This window comes from Meriones unguiculatus, chromosome 18, assembly GCF_030254825.1.
Source record: "Meriones unguiculatus strain TT.TT164.6M chromosome 18, Bangor_MerUng_6.1, whole genome shotgun sequence".
Lineage (NCBI taxonomy): Eukaryota > Metazoa > Chordata > Mammalia > Rodentia > Muridae > Meriones > Meriones unguiculatus.
In genome coordinates, this window is record NC_083365.1 from 51,967,005 (window position 1) to 51,984,331 (window position 17,327).

Sequence of the window (17,327 nt, forward strand, 5' to 3'; positions counted from 1 at the left end):
AAAGAAGCTAAACAAGAAGGAGAACTCTGGGTAAGATGATCAATCCTTACTCAGAAAGACAAATGAGATGGTCATTAGAAGAAGGAGAAAACAAGAAACAGAACAGGAGCCTACCACAGAGGACCTCTGAAAGACTCTACCCATCAGTTTATCAAAGCAGATGCTGAGACTCATAACCAAACTTTAGGCAGAGTGCAGGGAATCATTTGAAAGAAGAGGGAGTCAGTGAGACTTGGAGAGGACAGGAGCTCCACAAAAGAACAACAGAAATAAAATATCTGGACACAGGGGTCTTTTCTGAGACTGATACTCCAACCAAGGACCATTAATGGAGATAACCTAGAACTTGTGCTCAGATGTAGCCCTTAGCAGCTCAGTATCCAAGTGGGTACCCTAGTAATGGGAACAGGGATTTTCTCTGACATGAACTTAGTTAGTGGCTGGCTCTTTGACTACCCTCCATGAGGGTGGAACAGCCTTGCCAGGCCACAGAGGAGGACAATGCAGCCAGTCCTGATGAGACCTAACAAGCTAGGGTCAGATGGAAGGGAAGGAGGACCTCCCCAATCAGTGGACTTGGAGAGCAGCATGGGAGGAGATGAAGAAGGGTGGGACTGGGAGGGAATGAGGGAGAGAGCTACAGCTGGGATACAAACCGAATAAAATGTAGTGAGAAAATAAAAATTTAATTTTAAAAACAAAAGAAACCAAAATTACTAACATTTAAAGATGAACTCCATGATTTAACTTAATATGTATCTATCTATACAGCTGTGATTATTACATGGAAACAGTATTGATATGCATGTGTACATGTGTGTATGTAATATTTATAACTAGCTATATTTTCCTCATTTCTTCCACACTTTTATTCATAGATTAAGAGCAATTATTTTGGCACATTCAGATTACAGTCCTTTTCTGGTATGTAGGTATGTTATAGCATATATTATAAATGTATAGGAGAAATATAACAAGTTGAATTGGTGTATTAGACAGAGAAATTTAAGGTATGGAGAAAGAAGTCTGTATTATTTCAAGAAGAGGTGAATGACATTGACAATGCACATTAGTAGACAGATTGTCCATGGAGCTCTGAGCTCATTATGTTCCTTAATGATAGTCTTGGAATGAGGAAATATTAAAGGTATTCTTTATCTACTCACTAGAGACAAGTGCTATGGCCATTCTATGGAAATTAACCCCCTAGAGAAAAGAACCAGAAAAAATGAGATTTTATTTTTATGTTTTAAGAATGGGTAGTGTAAATGTTCTCCACCTTAGATTCTCAGAAAGCAGAATGAAGCAAAATTAGAGCAGGGGCCTCAGGCTGTCTAAAAACTTAGCAGAGAAAAGCAGAGAAAGCACAATAGGAAATTAGCAGCTCTGGTTTAGTTTTGTCTCTGGGTTCTTGCCTGAGTTCCTGCCCTAGCTTCCAATGGTAATGGACAACAGACTTAAAAATATAAGCGAAACGAGCCCCTTCCTTCCCCAAGTTGAATTTGACCAGTGCTTTATTGCAACGATGAAGAACCAAAGTTAACATCTCCGTACTGAGTTGCCCAGACAGTGAGGAAGGCATTGCAGTGTCTGGCGAAGCTGAGGCAGGGTGGGATGTGGGAGGACACTTGCTTTCAGAGTCAGGAGCACCTCTAAGTGCCGTTGCTCATGCTGTTAGTATGAGAACTCACAATGATGTCCCAGATTCTTCCCAATAGTTGGCTTCCGCTGGAATTTGTTGGAGTGACTGTTTTCAGATGAGTTGCATGTTATTGTAGAAAAGACACTTAAGCTGCTCTGTTTTTGTTTTTGTTGTTGTTTGTTTGTTTGTTTTACAGATATTTCAATATATCTAAATATCTACCTCCAAACTCATTCTGATAGTTTGTAAAGGGCTGTATCAGACTCTGTTATTCATGCTCAGAGTTCTAATTCCAGAGCAATTTCTTACACACACACACACACACACACACACACACACACACACACACACGGCGCCAAAGGGATGAATATAAGATTAATTTAAAAAAATAAAGATCCGTAGCCCTCCTGCACACAAACAACAAACGGGCTGAAATAGAAATTAAGGAAACTACACCTTTCACAATAGTCACAAAAGTATCTTTAAAGTATCTTGGTGTAACACTAATCAAGAAAGTAAAAGGCCTGTATGACAAGAACTTCAAATCTCTGAAGAAGACAATTGAAGAAGATATCAAAAGATGGAAAGGCATCCTATGCTCATGGTTTGATAGGATTGACATAGTAAAAATGGCTATTTTACCAAAGGCAGTCTACATATTCATTGCAGTCAAAACAACACAGTTCTTTACAGACCTTGAAATAACAATTCTAAACTACATATGGAAAAATAAAACAAAAAACAAACAAACAATCAAAACCAAAATAGCTAAATCAAACCTATACAATAAAAGAACTTGTGGAGGTATCTCCATTCCAGACTTCAACCTATGCAAAGAGCAATAGTAATAAAAACTGCATTGTACTGGAATAGAAATAGACTGGTTGATCAGTGGACTCAAATTGAAGACCCAGAAATAAGCCCGCATATCTATGGTCATCTGATTTTTAACAAAAAGGCCTAAATCATATAATGGAAAAAAGACAGCATCTACAACAATATATGGTGCTGGTCTAACTGGAGGTTTATATGTAGAAAAATGCAAATAGATATATATTTATCTCCCTGCACAAAACAAAATGGATCAAAGATCTCAATATAACACCAAATACACAAAATCTATTAGAAGAAAAAGTGGGGAAGAACCTCAAACTCATTGGTACAGGAGACAACTACCTGAAGAGAACACCAACAGTTCAGGCTCTAAGATCAACAATTAATAAACGGGACCTCTTGAAAGTGAAAAGCTTCTTTAAGGCAAAGGACACTGTCAATTTACAGTTAGGAAAATTATCTTCACCAATCTTACATTCAACAAAGAGCTAATTCCAAAATAGATAATGAACTCAAGAGATCAAACACCAATAAACAACCCAATTTAAAAAATGGGGCACAGAACTAAACAGAGAATTCTCAACAAAGGCATCTCTAATGGCAGAGACGCACTTAAAGAAATGCTCAAGTTCCTTAGTCATCAGGGAAATGCAAATCAAAATGACTCTGAGATTCCATCTCAAACCAGTCTGCATGGCTCAGATCAAAATCTCAAGTAACATGGTGAGGATGTGGAAGAGAGGGAACACTCCTCCATTGGTGATGGGAGTGTAAACTTGCGCCACCACTTTGAAAATCAATCTGGCATTTTCTTAGGAAACTGGGAATTGTCACCGACCAGCAGTGACACCTGAACACCCAGTGGGGGCTGGTGGAGCAGGGGGCCAGTCTGAATTATGAGACTTGGCAGCTTCTTTCCCTGACTCAGTTTCATCCTCACTATCTAGCTCGTCTCCTAAATCATTTTCTGCTCTCACATTATGCAAATTAGCTTGAGCTCTTGCATGAACATTTAAAATAACCTGAGAAGTACTTTTTTTTTTTTTTTTTTTTTTTTTTGCCTGTTTGGCTGCTTTAATTTCCCTGAGTTACTCTTTAGCTTGTGAGATTAATTTTTTTTATATATATATAATTTTTCACTCTCATGCCGGGAATTCAGAACATTTTTTAATTAGCGTCCATAAAGAAAAAGCTATAACAGGTACTTTTTCAGGACCATTATTAGTATAATAATCCTGCAACCCTTTCCATATCTTCTCCCAAGTTTCTAGATAGACAGCACCTTCATCTGGAAACCAAGGGCAAACTTGATGTACATACTAAAGGGATTAGGGAGTTTATCCTGACCAAAAAAAAAAAAAAAACAAAAAAAAAACAACAACAACAAAAAACGACATGAGAATTTTTCCTGTGCTGCAAATCTGTCTAAACAATTGTCGAGCTATATTTTAGGTAATTGGACTGGAGAATTCGATACTACGATGGAGCAGCTGAGAGTGGCCATTGTCACAGTAAATTCTACCGGAGTGGACACAGGACTAGCCACAGGATTATCAACATGGATTGCTGCAGCCATGAATCATCTGAAGGAATGGGCGGGCATGGGAGTATTAGCAGGCCTTCTGGTGTTGGTCTCCTTGGTTTGCCTGTGGTATATATGCAAGATTAGAGTCTCACAACAGTGGGATGCAGCCATGATCATTCAGGCCTTTACAGCCATTGAAGCAGGACATTCTCCCCAAGCATGGTTGGATACCATAAAAAGCTAAAATGATACGCTCAGGATGCGAGGCTAAGCACTGCACTCAGGGTCAGCCGCTTTGGACCCAGAGAAGAGCATGTCTGATTGCATGCGGGTTGATGCCCCAGGTCCCGCCTCTGAGAAAAAGGTATCAGACGGGTCTGATGCTCTTTGGGTGGATGACACCTAAATGAACATCTGTACAAAGTCCCAATTTATTTCTAATATCAGAGATCAGACCTCTACTCTTGCCTGATGCGTCTAAAACAAAAAAGGGGAACTGTAGAGAGCTGCGGAATGCTATGCCTTAAAGATGGAGCTGGTTTCCGCCTTCCACCTTCCCAATGGTGAGTGCTCTCTGTCACGAACAACTCCACATTTGGCTAAGGCCGAGGATCTGGCTTGCTTCCATGTATGTGGACCTATCTGCATTGCCCCCGTGGCACGCCTGGGTTGGCTACCCAGAGGCTATTTAAGCTGTGGGCTGGCTTTCTCCGGGGTCCGAGGATTGTTCAATATTCCTGAATAAACTGCATTGAAAAAAAAAAAAAAAAAAACGAACCTATTTGAGGGATTTGATGAATCCCATCCTACTAGTTCCCTACCCCTGAGTGGCTCTACTTTAGTCAGTACTTTTTTTTCCCCCTGTTTGGCTGCTTTAGGGAATAACTTTATCTCAGGAACCAGCTATACTTCTCTTGGGTATATACCCAAAATATATTCCACCATACAAAGAGGATACTGGCTCAGTGTTCATGCAGCTTTATTTGTAATAAAGCTGTGTTCAAAGCTGTTCATGGCAGCTTTATTCGTAATAGCCAGAATCTAGTAACAAACTAGATGTCCCTAAACCAAAGAATAGATAAAGAAACTGTAGTACATTTACACAATGGAATATTACTCAGTTATTAAAAACAAAGAAATCATGAACTTTTCAGGCAAATAGATGGAACTACAAAAGATCATCCTGAGTGAGGTAACACAGACCCAGAAAGATACACGTGGTATGTACTCATAAGTGGACTTTAGCCATATGGACTTTAGCAGAAGACAAGCATATTACGAGGCTCAGACTCAAAGAAGAAAATTAATAAGGGGGACTAAGGCGAGGATGCAAAAATCTCATTTGAAGGGAAGATAGAATAGACAGAGGTAATAGCTGAAGAGAGGAAAAAAGGTCGAAGAGGTGACACAGACAGTAGAGATCAGTCCTGAGTAAAGCAAGGTCAAGAGGACAGAAGACCTAGAGAGAAAAGAGAAACTGAAGGTGGGGACATTTCTATGACAAGCTGGAGACCTAAGTCAAGGTAGGCTCCTTGGAGGATATGAAAGGGATGAAACAGAGACTCCAATTAGCAAAGACAAGACACTGACACCCTTTAACTAGACTAGTCTTCTTCTAAAGACTAGTACTCTGAATGTACTCTGGTAAGCTTGCAGACAGGAGATGTCAGAGTTGTTCCCCACACATCCTCAAAACAGATGCTAAGACTCACAGACAAACATTGGAGGAAAGAGAAAGGGACTCTGAAGTGACAGGAGCTCCACAAGAAAAACAGCAAAGCCAATTATCCAGGGCCCAGATGCTGAGACTCAAGCAACAACCAAGGACCATGAATGAACAGGACCTAGGCACACTACAAAGATGTAGCAGATGGGCAGCTTAGGCTTCAAGTAGGTCCTCTAGGAAGGGAAGTGGAGAATGCATTGGACAGGGACTCACTTGCTAGCTTTTAGATCACTTTTCCCTGGTGAGACTGCCTTGACATGCCACAGGTGAAGAAGTCATTAGTCCTGATACAATTAGATGAACTGGGTGGATGGGAAAGGGAGCTCCCCCTTTCTGAGGAAAAAGGGAAGTGGGGAAGGAGGGAGGATGGGATTGGGAGGGGAGAAGGGAAGGGGCTACAAGTATGTAGTTAATAAAGTTAATAACATAAATAAATAAGAATAAATAAATAAAACAAATTTAAAAATAAGAAAAGGCTCCAATGCATTAGTAATTTTCAACTTAACAGGCTTTTAAACTTATCTTTGCATAGTGAGTACACTAGTCTAACAAAACACTTCTTTTGTTTCTATAGTACAGGGTGTATATTTTCTTTTTACATTTTTAGTAGCAATTATATTGAAATGAACAACACTTTGAAATGGAACACAACTCCTAATTTCCTCACAGAACTGGTTCCTGCTACTTTTCAGATTAACCATCTGCACTGCTAGCACTATTTTTCTGCATGGCACTAGTTCACTCTGTGTGTGATAAAAATGAGAAATTCATAAATTATGTAGAATGCTGCACACAAATATATGCATGTATACAACCCACTTAAAATGCACACTAAATTATTCAAACACCCCAAATGTGTTCACACTAACCACACTACATAATGCTATTCCTGGTACCACTTTATGTCTCTTCTCTGAGCAAGTGCAACAATGGGAATGTCAGCAGGGCCTGTAGTAAATCTTACCCCGGCGTACTCTGCTGTACATCATACATGAACACAGAGCTAGTTTTAGCATTCTGTCTTTGGGTATGCTTTGTGCCCTTCAGTAATCAATCTTGGTGACTTGTAATTTATCACCAGGGTCTGTGAATGAAGGTAAAGGAAACACAATCATTCCCTATGTTATATTTGTTCCGCTTATGCAAATGTCGCCATCCCTAAAGCACTATGATACTATCATTCTTTCATGTGTGCTATGTTGTCCAGTGAACTCAGTTGTTCTGATTTAACCCACAATTTGCCATGCTAAAACAAGGACATTTTTTTTTTCTAGTAGTTCTTATTTTTCACAAGATCTTGCTACTTCATCTAGTTTGTAAGTTCCTGGATTTTGGAGGAAATGTTTTATTTATCTTTGTTTCCTATCAGTGTTTTCCCCAAGCCTTTAACAGAACAGGTTCTTAATAAATGTATGTTGAGCCAGTTGATTAGTCTGCCAATGCTGACATGAAAAATAAGTCTGAGTTCTTCAATCTCAGGCTCCTTTATGGTTCTTTCAAGTTTGAATAGAACAACAAAACACAAACAAACAAACAAAGAACAAAGTGAAGTTCCTACTGTTTTAAAAGTTGATGGTGTAAATGTTGTATTTATTCTCTCAAATGGAGAGAGGGAGGTGAGAGTTGTACCCAAACTCTACAAACACAAAGATGGGGCTGAGTCCAGAGAGTTTCTTTCTCTATTTTTATTATTCCCAGGCATAGGCCTGGAAGCTTCTAGCCTCCATAAAATCTAATCTTCTGAAAACCCCAACAACAAAGGCTTCAGGCTCCAGATTCCATTCATTAACCTAGGCCTAGAATGTTTCAGCCTCTGAGATTTACTGCTGAATAGTTCTTTCTGAACTCTTGCTGGATGGTTAAACTAAGCTGGTCTGGCCAAAACGCCTCTCCAAGCTGACTTATTCAACCTGGCTTCTCTCTAAGCATCTGACTAACTTGCTCTGTTTGACTTCAAACTAAATCTGGTAGTATGTTCTAATCTCTTGGCCTCTTCTCATTCTCTGCCTTATTCTCTCTGCAACCTGTCTCTATAAAATTGACCAGTTAAAGTTACCACACATTTCTCTTCCTCCTATTACCGCTACTATGCTCCCTTCTCTCCCCACACTGCTCTTAAGTAGCTTGTTTCCCTGTTCTGTTCTTTTAAGAGTTGGGTGTATCCTATCTCTGACTCATTCTGCCAAATCTGTCTCTGATTCATTGCTCTGTCTGCTCCTCATTAGTCATCACTTTCAAACCCTGATGCTTCCTTCTATAAACTAATCTTACTTTCATTGTTTTAGATTAACGGTATGTTCTAAGAGCATGCCTGTATTCTAGCCAGATCACAGAGACCTAGGAAGTCTTTAAATGCGATTCCTTGCCAGATCAGCCATGTTGCTGGATTAAAATTCCTCTACATGATTAGGTAAAACAGACTGCAGCCTGTCTTTTCTTGTCCAGTAGATGTTAGCATTTAGGGCCCACACTGCTATAAAATATAGAAGAACTTTAAAACAAACCAGAGATGTGCTCATTCTCTATTATCTATTATTGCTTAAAGAAAAAAGGAGGCACTTTCTTTTCCCAAGTATCACCTAATTTTCACCTTTGAATTTCACTGAATATCTGTTTGTTTGTGAGTGGAAAATAGAAAGCAAATAGATGAGATATGGGACATTACAATTAAAGATCCAGACAAGAGGAAACCCACAGAGAGACCTAACATTTCCTAATGGTGTTATATTATAGACAATAACAGAGGTCTGGGTTCACATCAACTTTCTATTTGTACCTATTACCTGTGTAACAGTCAAAATGGCAATGCTATGATACAAGAACACAGTCTTTCTCAGCGGAGCACAGATGCATACAAAGAAGTCACATATAGGCTGTGTTTGATGTAAGGCATGGATCACATTGGAAAATAATCTTAGTCTTGCTTTACTGGAAGCTTGCACTTATATTTCTACTTAGAATCCATCCAGTGTAATAGTAAATTTTCTATAAATGAGTAGCACAAGCTAGCGTTCCAGCTGGTATTATCATTTGTTAACATAAACAATGTAAACAAATCCAGAATTCAATGTCTTAACTGTTTAGCACTTCTAATAACATTGTCTTCCCTTTAAATAATTTCAAAAAAAGCAAGCACTGTCTATTTATATCTCAAGAAAAATAGAGGTTGGTGATATGAAACCATGTGGCAAGAAGACAGATCACGGCTCACAAGCTGTCTGCTTTCCTCTACACACTGTGTAAATGTACCTACACACACGTGCACAAACACAGACATGTACACACACATAAACACACGTTAAATAAATGTGAAACAAATAAACATTTGTGAAGTCAAAGAAGCAGGACCACAGTTATGAAGACTCACTATATTCCACCACCATATTAGGCTAATTAACATGTAGCCTTACCAAGTTCTTACTCCCTGCTTCCTCAGAAGACTGTGGTTTATACCGGGTATGTCTATGTTGATGGAGGACTCAGAGTATCAAAGTTTAGTGATCTCTTAAAGAAAATACATGTTTGCTTCCAGAAAGCCATTGTTTAATGTTTGTCATTCATGGGGGTGTATGTGACTACAAAATAATCTTAATGATAAATAGTCAGCATGGAAGCTGGAGAGATTGCTCAGCAGTTAAGGGCACACACTGTACTTTTGGAGAATCAAGTTTAGTTCCAAGCACTCATGTCAGGAAGCTCTCAATTGCTTGTATTTCATGCTTCACACCCTTTTCTGAGCTCTGCAAGCATCCGCATATATATACATATTCAGACACAAACACACACCCACATTCACACACACACATGCACACACACACACACGAACATAAAATAAATTCTTTAAAATAATAGCCAGTGTTATTTGTTTTAAAAATGTCAGTTTTAACTGACTTCTCTGTCACAAAGATATAACAATGAAAATATGTAATCATAGAAATTGTTAACGTTGGTCATGATTTTTATTTATCCTTTTTTTTTTTCAATGCAGTTTATTCAGGAACCTTGAACAATCATCTGACACTGGGGAAAGCCAGCCCACTTTAAATAGCCTCTGGGTAGCCAACCTCAGCATGCCACGTGGGCAATGCAGATAGGTCCACATACATGGAAGCAAGCCAGATCCTCAGCTTTTAATAAGGAAAACGTAAAGTAAGCATGTTTGAGCAAATTTTCCCTATTGCTGATTCACAGAGCAATGCAGGAAGTCACATGACATAGTGTAGCCCATTTAACATACAACAGTGCTGGGAAGAGAGTGAGTTTTCAGAGACTGCATGAGAGTAAATACACGCAACAAGGCATAACATGTACCACTCAAAGAACATCACGAATGGAAGGGGAAGACACATATATGAAATTAGACTCAGGAAAAAATATGTGCCATGAATATTAATACTAACATTAAGAAAATAATTTATAATAATTAAATGTATCTAGCATGACAGTGTTACACTTAAGTCAAGAAGTTAATTTAAAAAAAATAAGACAAACACAAACAGAAATTAATCAGTTTAAATTACTTGAGACAAGCCTATCTGTGAGAAAAAAAAATGTAAGCTTTTCTTTAACTTAGAATTCATCTTCTTTACTTTTCAGGATAGGAAAACAAGGTGAAAAACAGTAGACAGAAAGTTTCTTTCCCTGGTGAAAGTCATGATATCTTGACTTATACAGACTGGAATTCAGGCTTTGGCTTGTATATCTCTTTCTGACATCAAACTTGGACCTCACTTCATCTTTCCTAATACCAGTGATTATTCATTTCAACACTTTTTTGCCTTCCTGTTCCTTTAACTACCATGTAGCTTTACCATGGTCTCCTTCAGTGTACACATTTTTTAAAATGTAATTGTTTCTCAGGAAAACTTCAGCGATATTATATAGAGAGGAATTAATAAAGTGAAAGTAAAATTAAGATAACAAATACCAATGGACTCTTTAGAGGTCTTTAAATGGCCCTTTCCACTGTGATCCTAAATAATGGTAAATGTTATTATGCTTCCGCCCATTTAAATACTATCAGATACTGGAAAAGATTATACTTTTCTTCATACAAGCAAATATCTAAGTAGAAGTGGCATTGTTATCATTAACTGTTTTATGCCTACCTACTGTGATAATGACTGTGAAGGTCTGTCTTAATTAAGTTAATTAACATGGAAAGACCCAGGTCTCTATTTGTGCCTCCATTCCCTAAGGAGGAGCTCCTGAACTGTCTAAGATGCAGAAATATTTCCTACTCACATTCTACTGTCAAGGGAAATTGCACAAGGTTGCACCCCTAGATGAAGAGAGCTACAGGCATTTAATGGCTACGAAGAGAGAAAACCAGTCTCCAGGGAGTAACCACCTGACAGATTTTCTGATCACAAGCAGTCATCCCTATATTGCTCATATGAGCAATACTAAGTAAACTTAGGAGGCTGTTTAAGAAGATATATATATATATATATATATATATATATATGTTAATTAAAGACTAAGAGTCATAAAAGAAAAGAAGCCAAGCTAAGCACTAGAAAGAAGGAAATGAGCAGGCATTCATTCTCTGTGTCACTAGTAATATGGTGTGAACAGATGTCTTATGCACCCACTGTCTTGATGGACTGTAACATGGAATTGTGAACTGGAGTAAGCCCCTTTTCTTTAAGTTGATTGTTTTAAAGATATCTTAGCACAGCAAAAGAAATTAAACTACAACAGCCATCAAATGAGGAAATGTATTACAAACTCTAATTTGGTAACAAAAATATGTGTATTTTCTCGAGTATTTTCTTTACCTACTATGTTTACATCTGAAGTTACATGAGTTCGTCACACAAATTCATGCAGACATAAAAACACACTGGCTTATCTCAGATAGGCAGGTGTAGGTAGTTTCAAATGCTTACCTATCATAATTGTATTATAGCCCAAGAAATTTGACAACACTGTGTCTATTCTAGTGTTGAGAATGATCGTTTAAATGATCTGCAGACATAGATAAGGTAAGATTTCCCTCCCTGTACTTGACTACTTGAGTTGGGTTTTGCTGTTTACAAGGTTAAGGGTTTGACTTTAAATTCTGTAAATCCTGCAAACAGAGTTAGAGATAGCTAGCTCTTAAGTGTTTGTGTTGAACACGCTGTATATTAACTGGAGTGGAGATGTGATACAAAGCTAGTACCACAAGGCTAGGAAGCACACGCTGTCCACAGAGAGCAATTTGAAGGATTATTTATTTAATTGATCCTTAATTTAATTAATTAATCCCTATACTGAATTGTTTAAGACGCTGCGTGATTCTTATATTGTTGACAGTCTTAGGCTGTGGCTTTGCATAGAATGAAAGTAGCAGTTTATTTGCTGTAAATCAGAAAAGACCATTTCACAGAAGCATGAGTGGAAACACAAAAATTCTGATGAGATTAGTAGGAAAGGGGAGCAACAAGCCTTTACCTCACAGGGCTGTTGGAAGAATCTGGGTCATGAGCTGCTACAGTGCCAATGATATGCCCCACCTGGGTAGCTTCAGACACCTCCATGGGGTACAAGGGTGAGGAGAACACAGGGGGTTCATCCACATCTTCCACAATTATCTTCACGGTTGTTGTGTCACTGAATGGACCCAAGCTTAGAAATCGGGGATCAGCATCTCGATTGGCAGCTTCTATGCGCAGAGTATAGCTTGTTTTGGCTTCAAAATCGAGTTCCTGTAAAGAAAGTCGTTAGAAAAATTAGATTGCCAATTAGATAATCAGCACAGCACAGCCTTTTCATTTATGAATATCGATAACCACAGAGGAGACTGCTATGAAAATGCACCATCAGCATTCAAACACAATAAACATTTACGCCAATCCGAGTGCTTCTTAGCTTTCTGGAGAAGAAGATGTGCAAGTGCTTTTGAGCTAACTTAATCCATTTTATTGCCAAGCATTGTTCAGAGGGACCCAAGTCCTCACAACATTATCTGAAACAATATGTGTTGATTTAAAAATATTTTCCAGCAGGGCATTTGGTTAATATTCTTGAATCATTTAATACATTAAAACGGAAGAAAAATCCGGTGCCCACTCAATCTCTCGTTTAAAAGATCATTGATTTAGGGGTCTACCCTCATATTCTGAGTACTCAGGTGCTCTAAATGTTGATATACTGGCAGGGGAAATGGATTGATGGTGCTCAGAATCACACTACAGCTTTCTAATTTCTATGAAGCACTCACTGTTGCTGCTTTCTCAAACAGTCTATTGTTAAGACAATTGCTCTCTATTTCGATGACTGATACTTATTTTGCAGAATGTTTAATTTGTATGAGATTTTATAAGAGGACTAATGATGTTAAAATGCTATTCAAAGGCAGTCACTGGAAGTTTCAACAGATTACAAAAATTAAATACTTCACAAAAAAAAACACCATCTGTGCAAAATAAGAACTATATATATGGTATGTGGATGCTTGGAATGATAACATGTGGACAAAGACAGATTTTCTGAGCTTCTGTTCTCAATATCACCACTGAAAAATGTCCCTGAATTCTCTACATTTAATTACACAAACCAGAAAGAATTTAAAGTAATAAATAACATGATAGAAATCCAACTAATTCCAAGGGATATTTTGCTCAGTATAAGTATCTTAAAAAAAAAAAAAAAAAACATTGAAAATATAGTACTGACAGTTGGAATGCAAATTTTTCTACTATGCTTACACGCATATGTATGCACATATGTGGGTATGCAGATATTCCAAGTCATCTCTAAAAGGTTCAGAATCAACTATAATGTACTTAAAATAATTTATATAATATAATCTAGAATAATATGTATCATATTTAAAACATATACTATATTATACATACTATATAAAATACATAACAGTTAAATATCTGTATTGTATATAAAATATATATGCATACTATATATCATACATTTATATTGATATATTTACATATTATTTACATAATAATATGTTTATATAATATTATTACATTATAATATATAATAACATATAATAATACAATAATATTCATTGGCACAGGAGACAACTTCCTGAACAGAACACCAACAGCACAGGCTCTAAGATCAACAATCAATAAATAGGACCTCATGAAACTGAAAATCTTCTGTAAAGCAAAGGACACTCTTATCAGACAGCCTACAGACTGGGAAAGGATCTTCACCAACCCTATACCTGAGAGAAGGCTAATATCCAGGATATATAAAGAACTCAAGAAGTTAAAGAGCAACAAATCAAGTAATCCAATCAAAAAAAGGGGTACAGAGCTAAACAGAGAAATCTCAACAGGGGAATATCGACTGGCAGAGAAACACTTAAAGAAATGTTCAGTGTTCTTAGTCATCAGGGAAATGCGAATCAAAATGACCCTGACATTTCACCTTACACCCATCAGAATGGCTAAGATCAAATCACTTCCTCCTGAAGGGGGAGCAGCCTTACCAGCCTACAGAGGAAGACAACGCAGCCAGTCCTGATGAGAAGGAGGCTAAGGACCTCCCCAATCACTGGACTGGGAGAGGGGCACGGGAGGAGATGAGGGAGGGAAGGTGGGATTGGGAAAGAATGAGGGAGCGTTTTCAGCATGGCTACAAAGTGAATAAACTGTAATTTATATAAAAATTAAAATTAAAAAAGAAATAGATATAAAAAAATCAACTTAACAACACATGCTGGAGAGGATATGGAGAAAGGGGAACCCTCCTTCATTGGTGGTGGGGATATAAACTTCTACAACCACTTTGGAAATCAATCTGGCACTTTTTCAGACAATTAGGAATAGTGTTACCTCAAGATCCAGCTATATCACTCCTACGCATATATCCAAAATATGCTCAAGTATGCAACAAGGACATTTGCTCAACCATGTTTGTAGCAGCTTTATTCATAAAAGCCAGAACCTAGAAACAACTTAGATGTCTTTCAACTGAGGAATGGATACAGCAATTGTGGTACATTTACACAATGGAATATTACTCAGCAATTAAAAACAAGGAAATCATGAAATTTGCAGGCAAATGGTGGGACCTGGAAAGGATCATCATGAGTGAGGTACACTAGAAGCAGAAAGACGCACATGGTATATACTCACTTATAAGTGGATATTATATGTATAATATAGGATAATTGTACTAAAATCTGTATACCTATAGAAGCTAAAAAAAAAAAAAAAAAAAAAAAAAAAAGGATCCTGAGTAAGATGCCCAATCTTCATTCAGAAAGGCAAACAGGATAGACCTCAGAAGATAGATAAAACAGGGAACAGGACAGAAGCCTACCACAGGGGGCCTCTGAAAGACTCTAACCAGCAGGGACTTAAATCAGATGCTGAGACTCATAGCCAAACTTTGGACCAAGTGCAGGGAATCTTATGAAAGAAGGGGGAGATAGAGAAACCTGAAGGGGACAGGAGCTCCATAAGGAGAGCAACAGAACCAAAAAATCTGGTCACAGGGGTCTTTTCTGACTGATAGTCCAACCAAGAAACAAACGCATGGAAATAACCTAGAACCCCTGCATGGATATAGCCCACGGAAACTCAGTGTCCAAGTTGGTATCCTAGTAAGGGGAACAGGGGCTGTCTCTAACATGAACTCAATGGGTGGCTCTTTGATCACCTCTCCCTCAGGGTGGTGCAGCCTTACCAGGTCACAGAGGAAGATATGCAGCCAGTCCTGATAAAACCTGGTAAGCTAGGGTCAGATGGAAAGAGAGGAGGACTTCACCTATCAGTGGACTGGGGAAGGGGCATGGGAGAAATGGAAGGAAGAGTGGGATTGTGAGGGTAAGAAGAAGGGGGCTACAGTTGAGATACAAAGTGAATAAATTTAAAAAATAGAAAAATATTTATGTATATTATATACTATACCTTTATATTATATTATATATGTTATATAATATATAATTAATATTATTATATTATAATATATAATAATACAATATTATATGTAAAAATATATGTAGTATATAATATATACAATATTATAGTACCTGTAAAATATATTTTATATAAACCTACCAGTACTATAATATACATATACATAACAAATATACATATACACACATTACAACATTTAGTACATAATGAGATCCTGCTGCTAATCTTTGGATAATCCAAAGATAAATACATAAGTTGAAACATCAAATTGCTTCAATACCTAACCTAGACAAATTTCACTGACATTGCCATATAAGCTATGTCTAATGTACTAGTTGCTACACAGATTGTTTGGTTCTATGCTCTTATTCTCAGTACTCATTTTTGTTTAAATTAAGAGAATGAGCTCAATAATTTCTCACTTCATTGTAGCAAAAATGCCACGTTAAAGCATTGATCTTTTAGACAAACTACCTTAAAACTGAACTATATCTTTTACCCAGATAATCCTGATAGCCCAGTGAAAGAAAATACAGTGACATATATTCTGTTCTTGATCACAAACAAACCAAGTAGAACAAAATTAACTTTGTCAATGGCTCTGTGGAGGATAATTAAAAGTGTAAATTATATCTGATGTTTCATACAAAAGTGTGAGCCAGGGATGAGAAGTGACACAGCTATCATCTTGTTAGAAATTCTGAAGTTCTTCGATGAGAATATTTTGAGTTTAAGTTTCTTATTACTGTTTTATTTAGTGTACACTATATGCATGGTTCCAAAATCATGCCTGGGCATGCTTGTGGACATAGGGGAAAAATCTGTGGAGATAGCTATTTCCTCCCACTTTTACTTGGGATCCCAGAATAGACCCAGTATTCCATGTTTGCATGAATGCACTCTTTCCTACTGAGCCATCTCCTCCAACCCTGTTTGCTTATTATCTAAGAGTGTAAAGAGTCTGAGACTCTGAGCTTTCCAGCTCTTTCTATGAGGAATCAATTTTTAATACTCAGAATATGGACAAGCATGTCTATTTTTAAGAGTTTCATCAGGTAATTCTGACACAAATCTTCATTTAGAAATTCCACAGTGGTGGTGAAATCTTCCTGGGCCTGCACTTAAATTCCAATTCTTGTTAGTGAGGGCTCTAAGAAGAAAGTAGAGAATTCTTTCTCTATTCACCTGAAAGGATTTTCCAATTTTGGAACACTATAAACACTTTGTGTTTAACCTTGTTTGTTTTTTTTTTTTTTCTTATGTTACTTATAAGAATACAAATCAAAAGAGAAAAGTTTTTATCCAATATTCTGTTTATATTAAACAGGTCAGGTTAAGGTTCCAACTGCCATCTCTTTGCAAACTAACAAAAACTCTGAACTATCTCAATCAGGTTTTCAATTTTACCAATAGGTATAACAGATACTTCTGTATTCACGTAAAATTTTGTCTCACCTACAAAGGAATAACTTAAAGTTTATAACAAATGTGAATGTGCTTATTTTGTAGTAAGATGTTTTAAATATGTCCGGAAAGCAGAAACATGAAATATAGAATCTAGATGTTACAAATTTGTATGAATACAGCAATACATATGAAGTTATTCTGTCCAGAAGCGTTACAAAAATAGAATAATCAAAAAATTATATGAAATATAAACCAAGATTCAAAGACATTGTTACGTAAAAATTAGTTCCAGAGCATGTTACAATAAGCCATGAC

The 17,327-nt window shown here is 37.2% G+C and overlaps 1 protein-coding gene across 5 annotated transcripts in view; it reads right to left on the minus strand.

Annotated features, from left to right (window-relative positions):
* The window catches only part of Cdh7 (cadherin 7), a 156,661-nt gene that overhangs the window by 45,359 nt on the left and 93,975 nt on the right, over positions 1-17,327 (minus strand). For all 5 annotated transcript variants that reach the window (XM_060372226.1, XM_060372224.1, XM_060372225.1 and 2 more), the window contains one exon: positions 12,166-12,419. In XM_060372226.1, the coding sequence (XP_060228209.1) occupies positions 12,166-12,419 (254 nt within the window). The remainder of the gene's footprint in view (positions 1-12,165; positions 12,420-17,327) is intronic.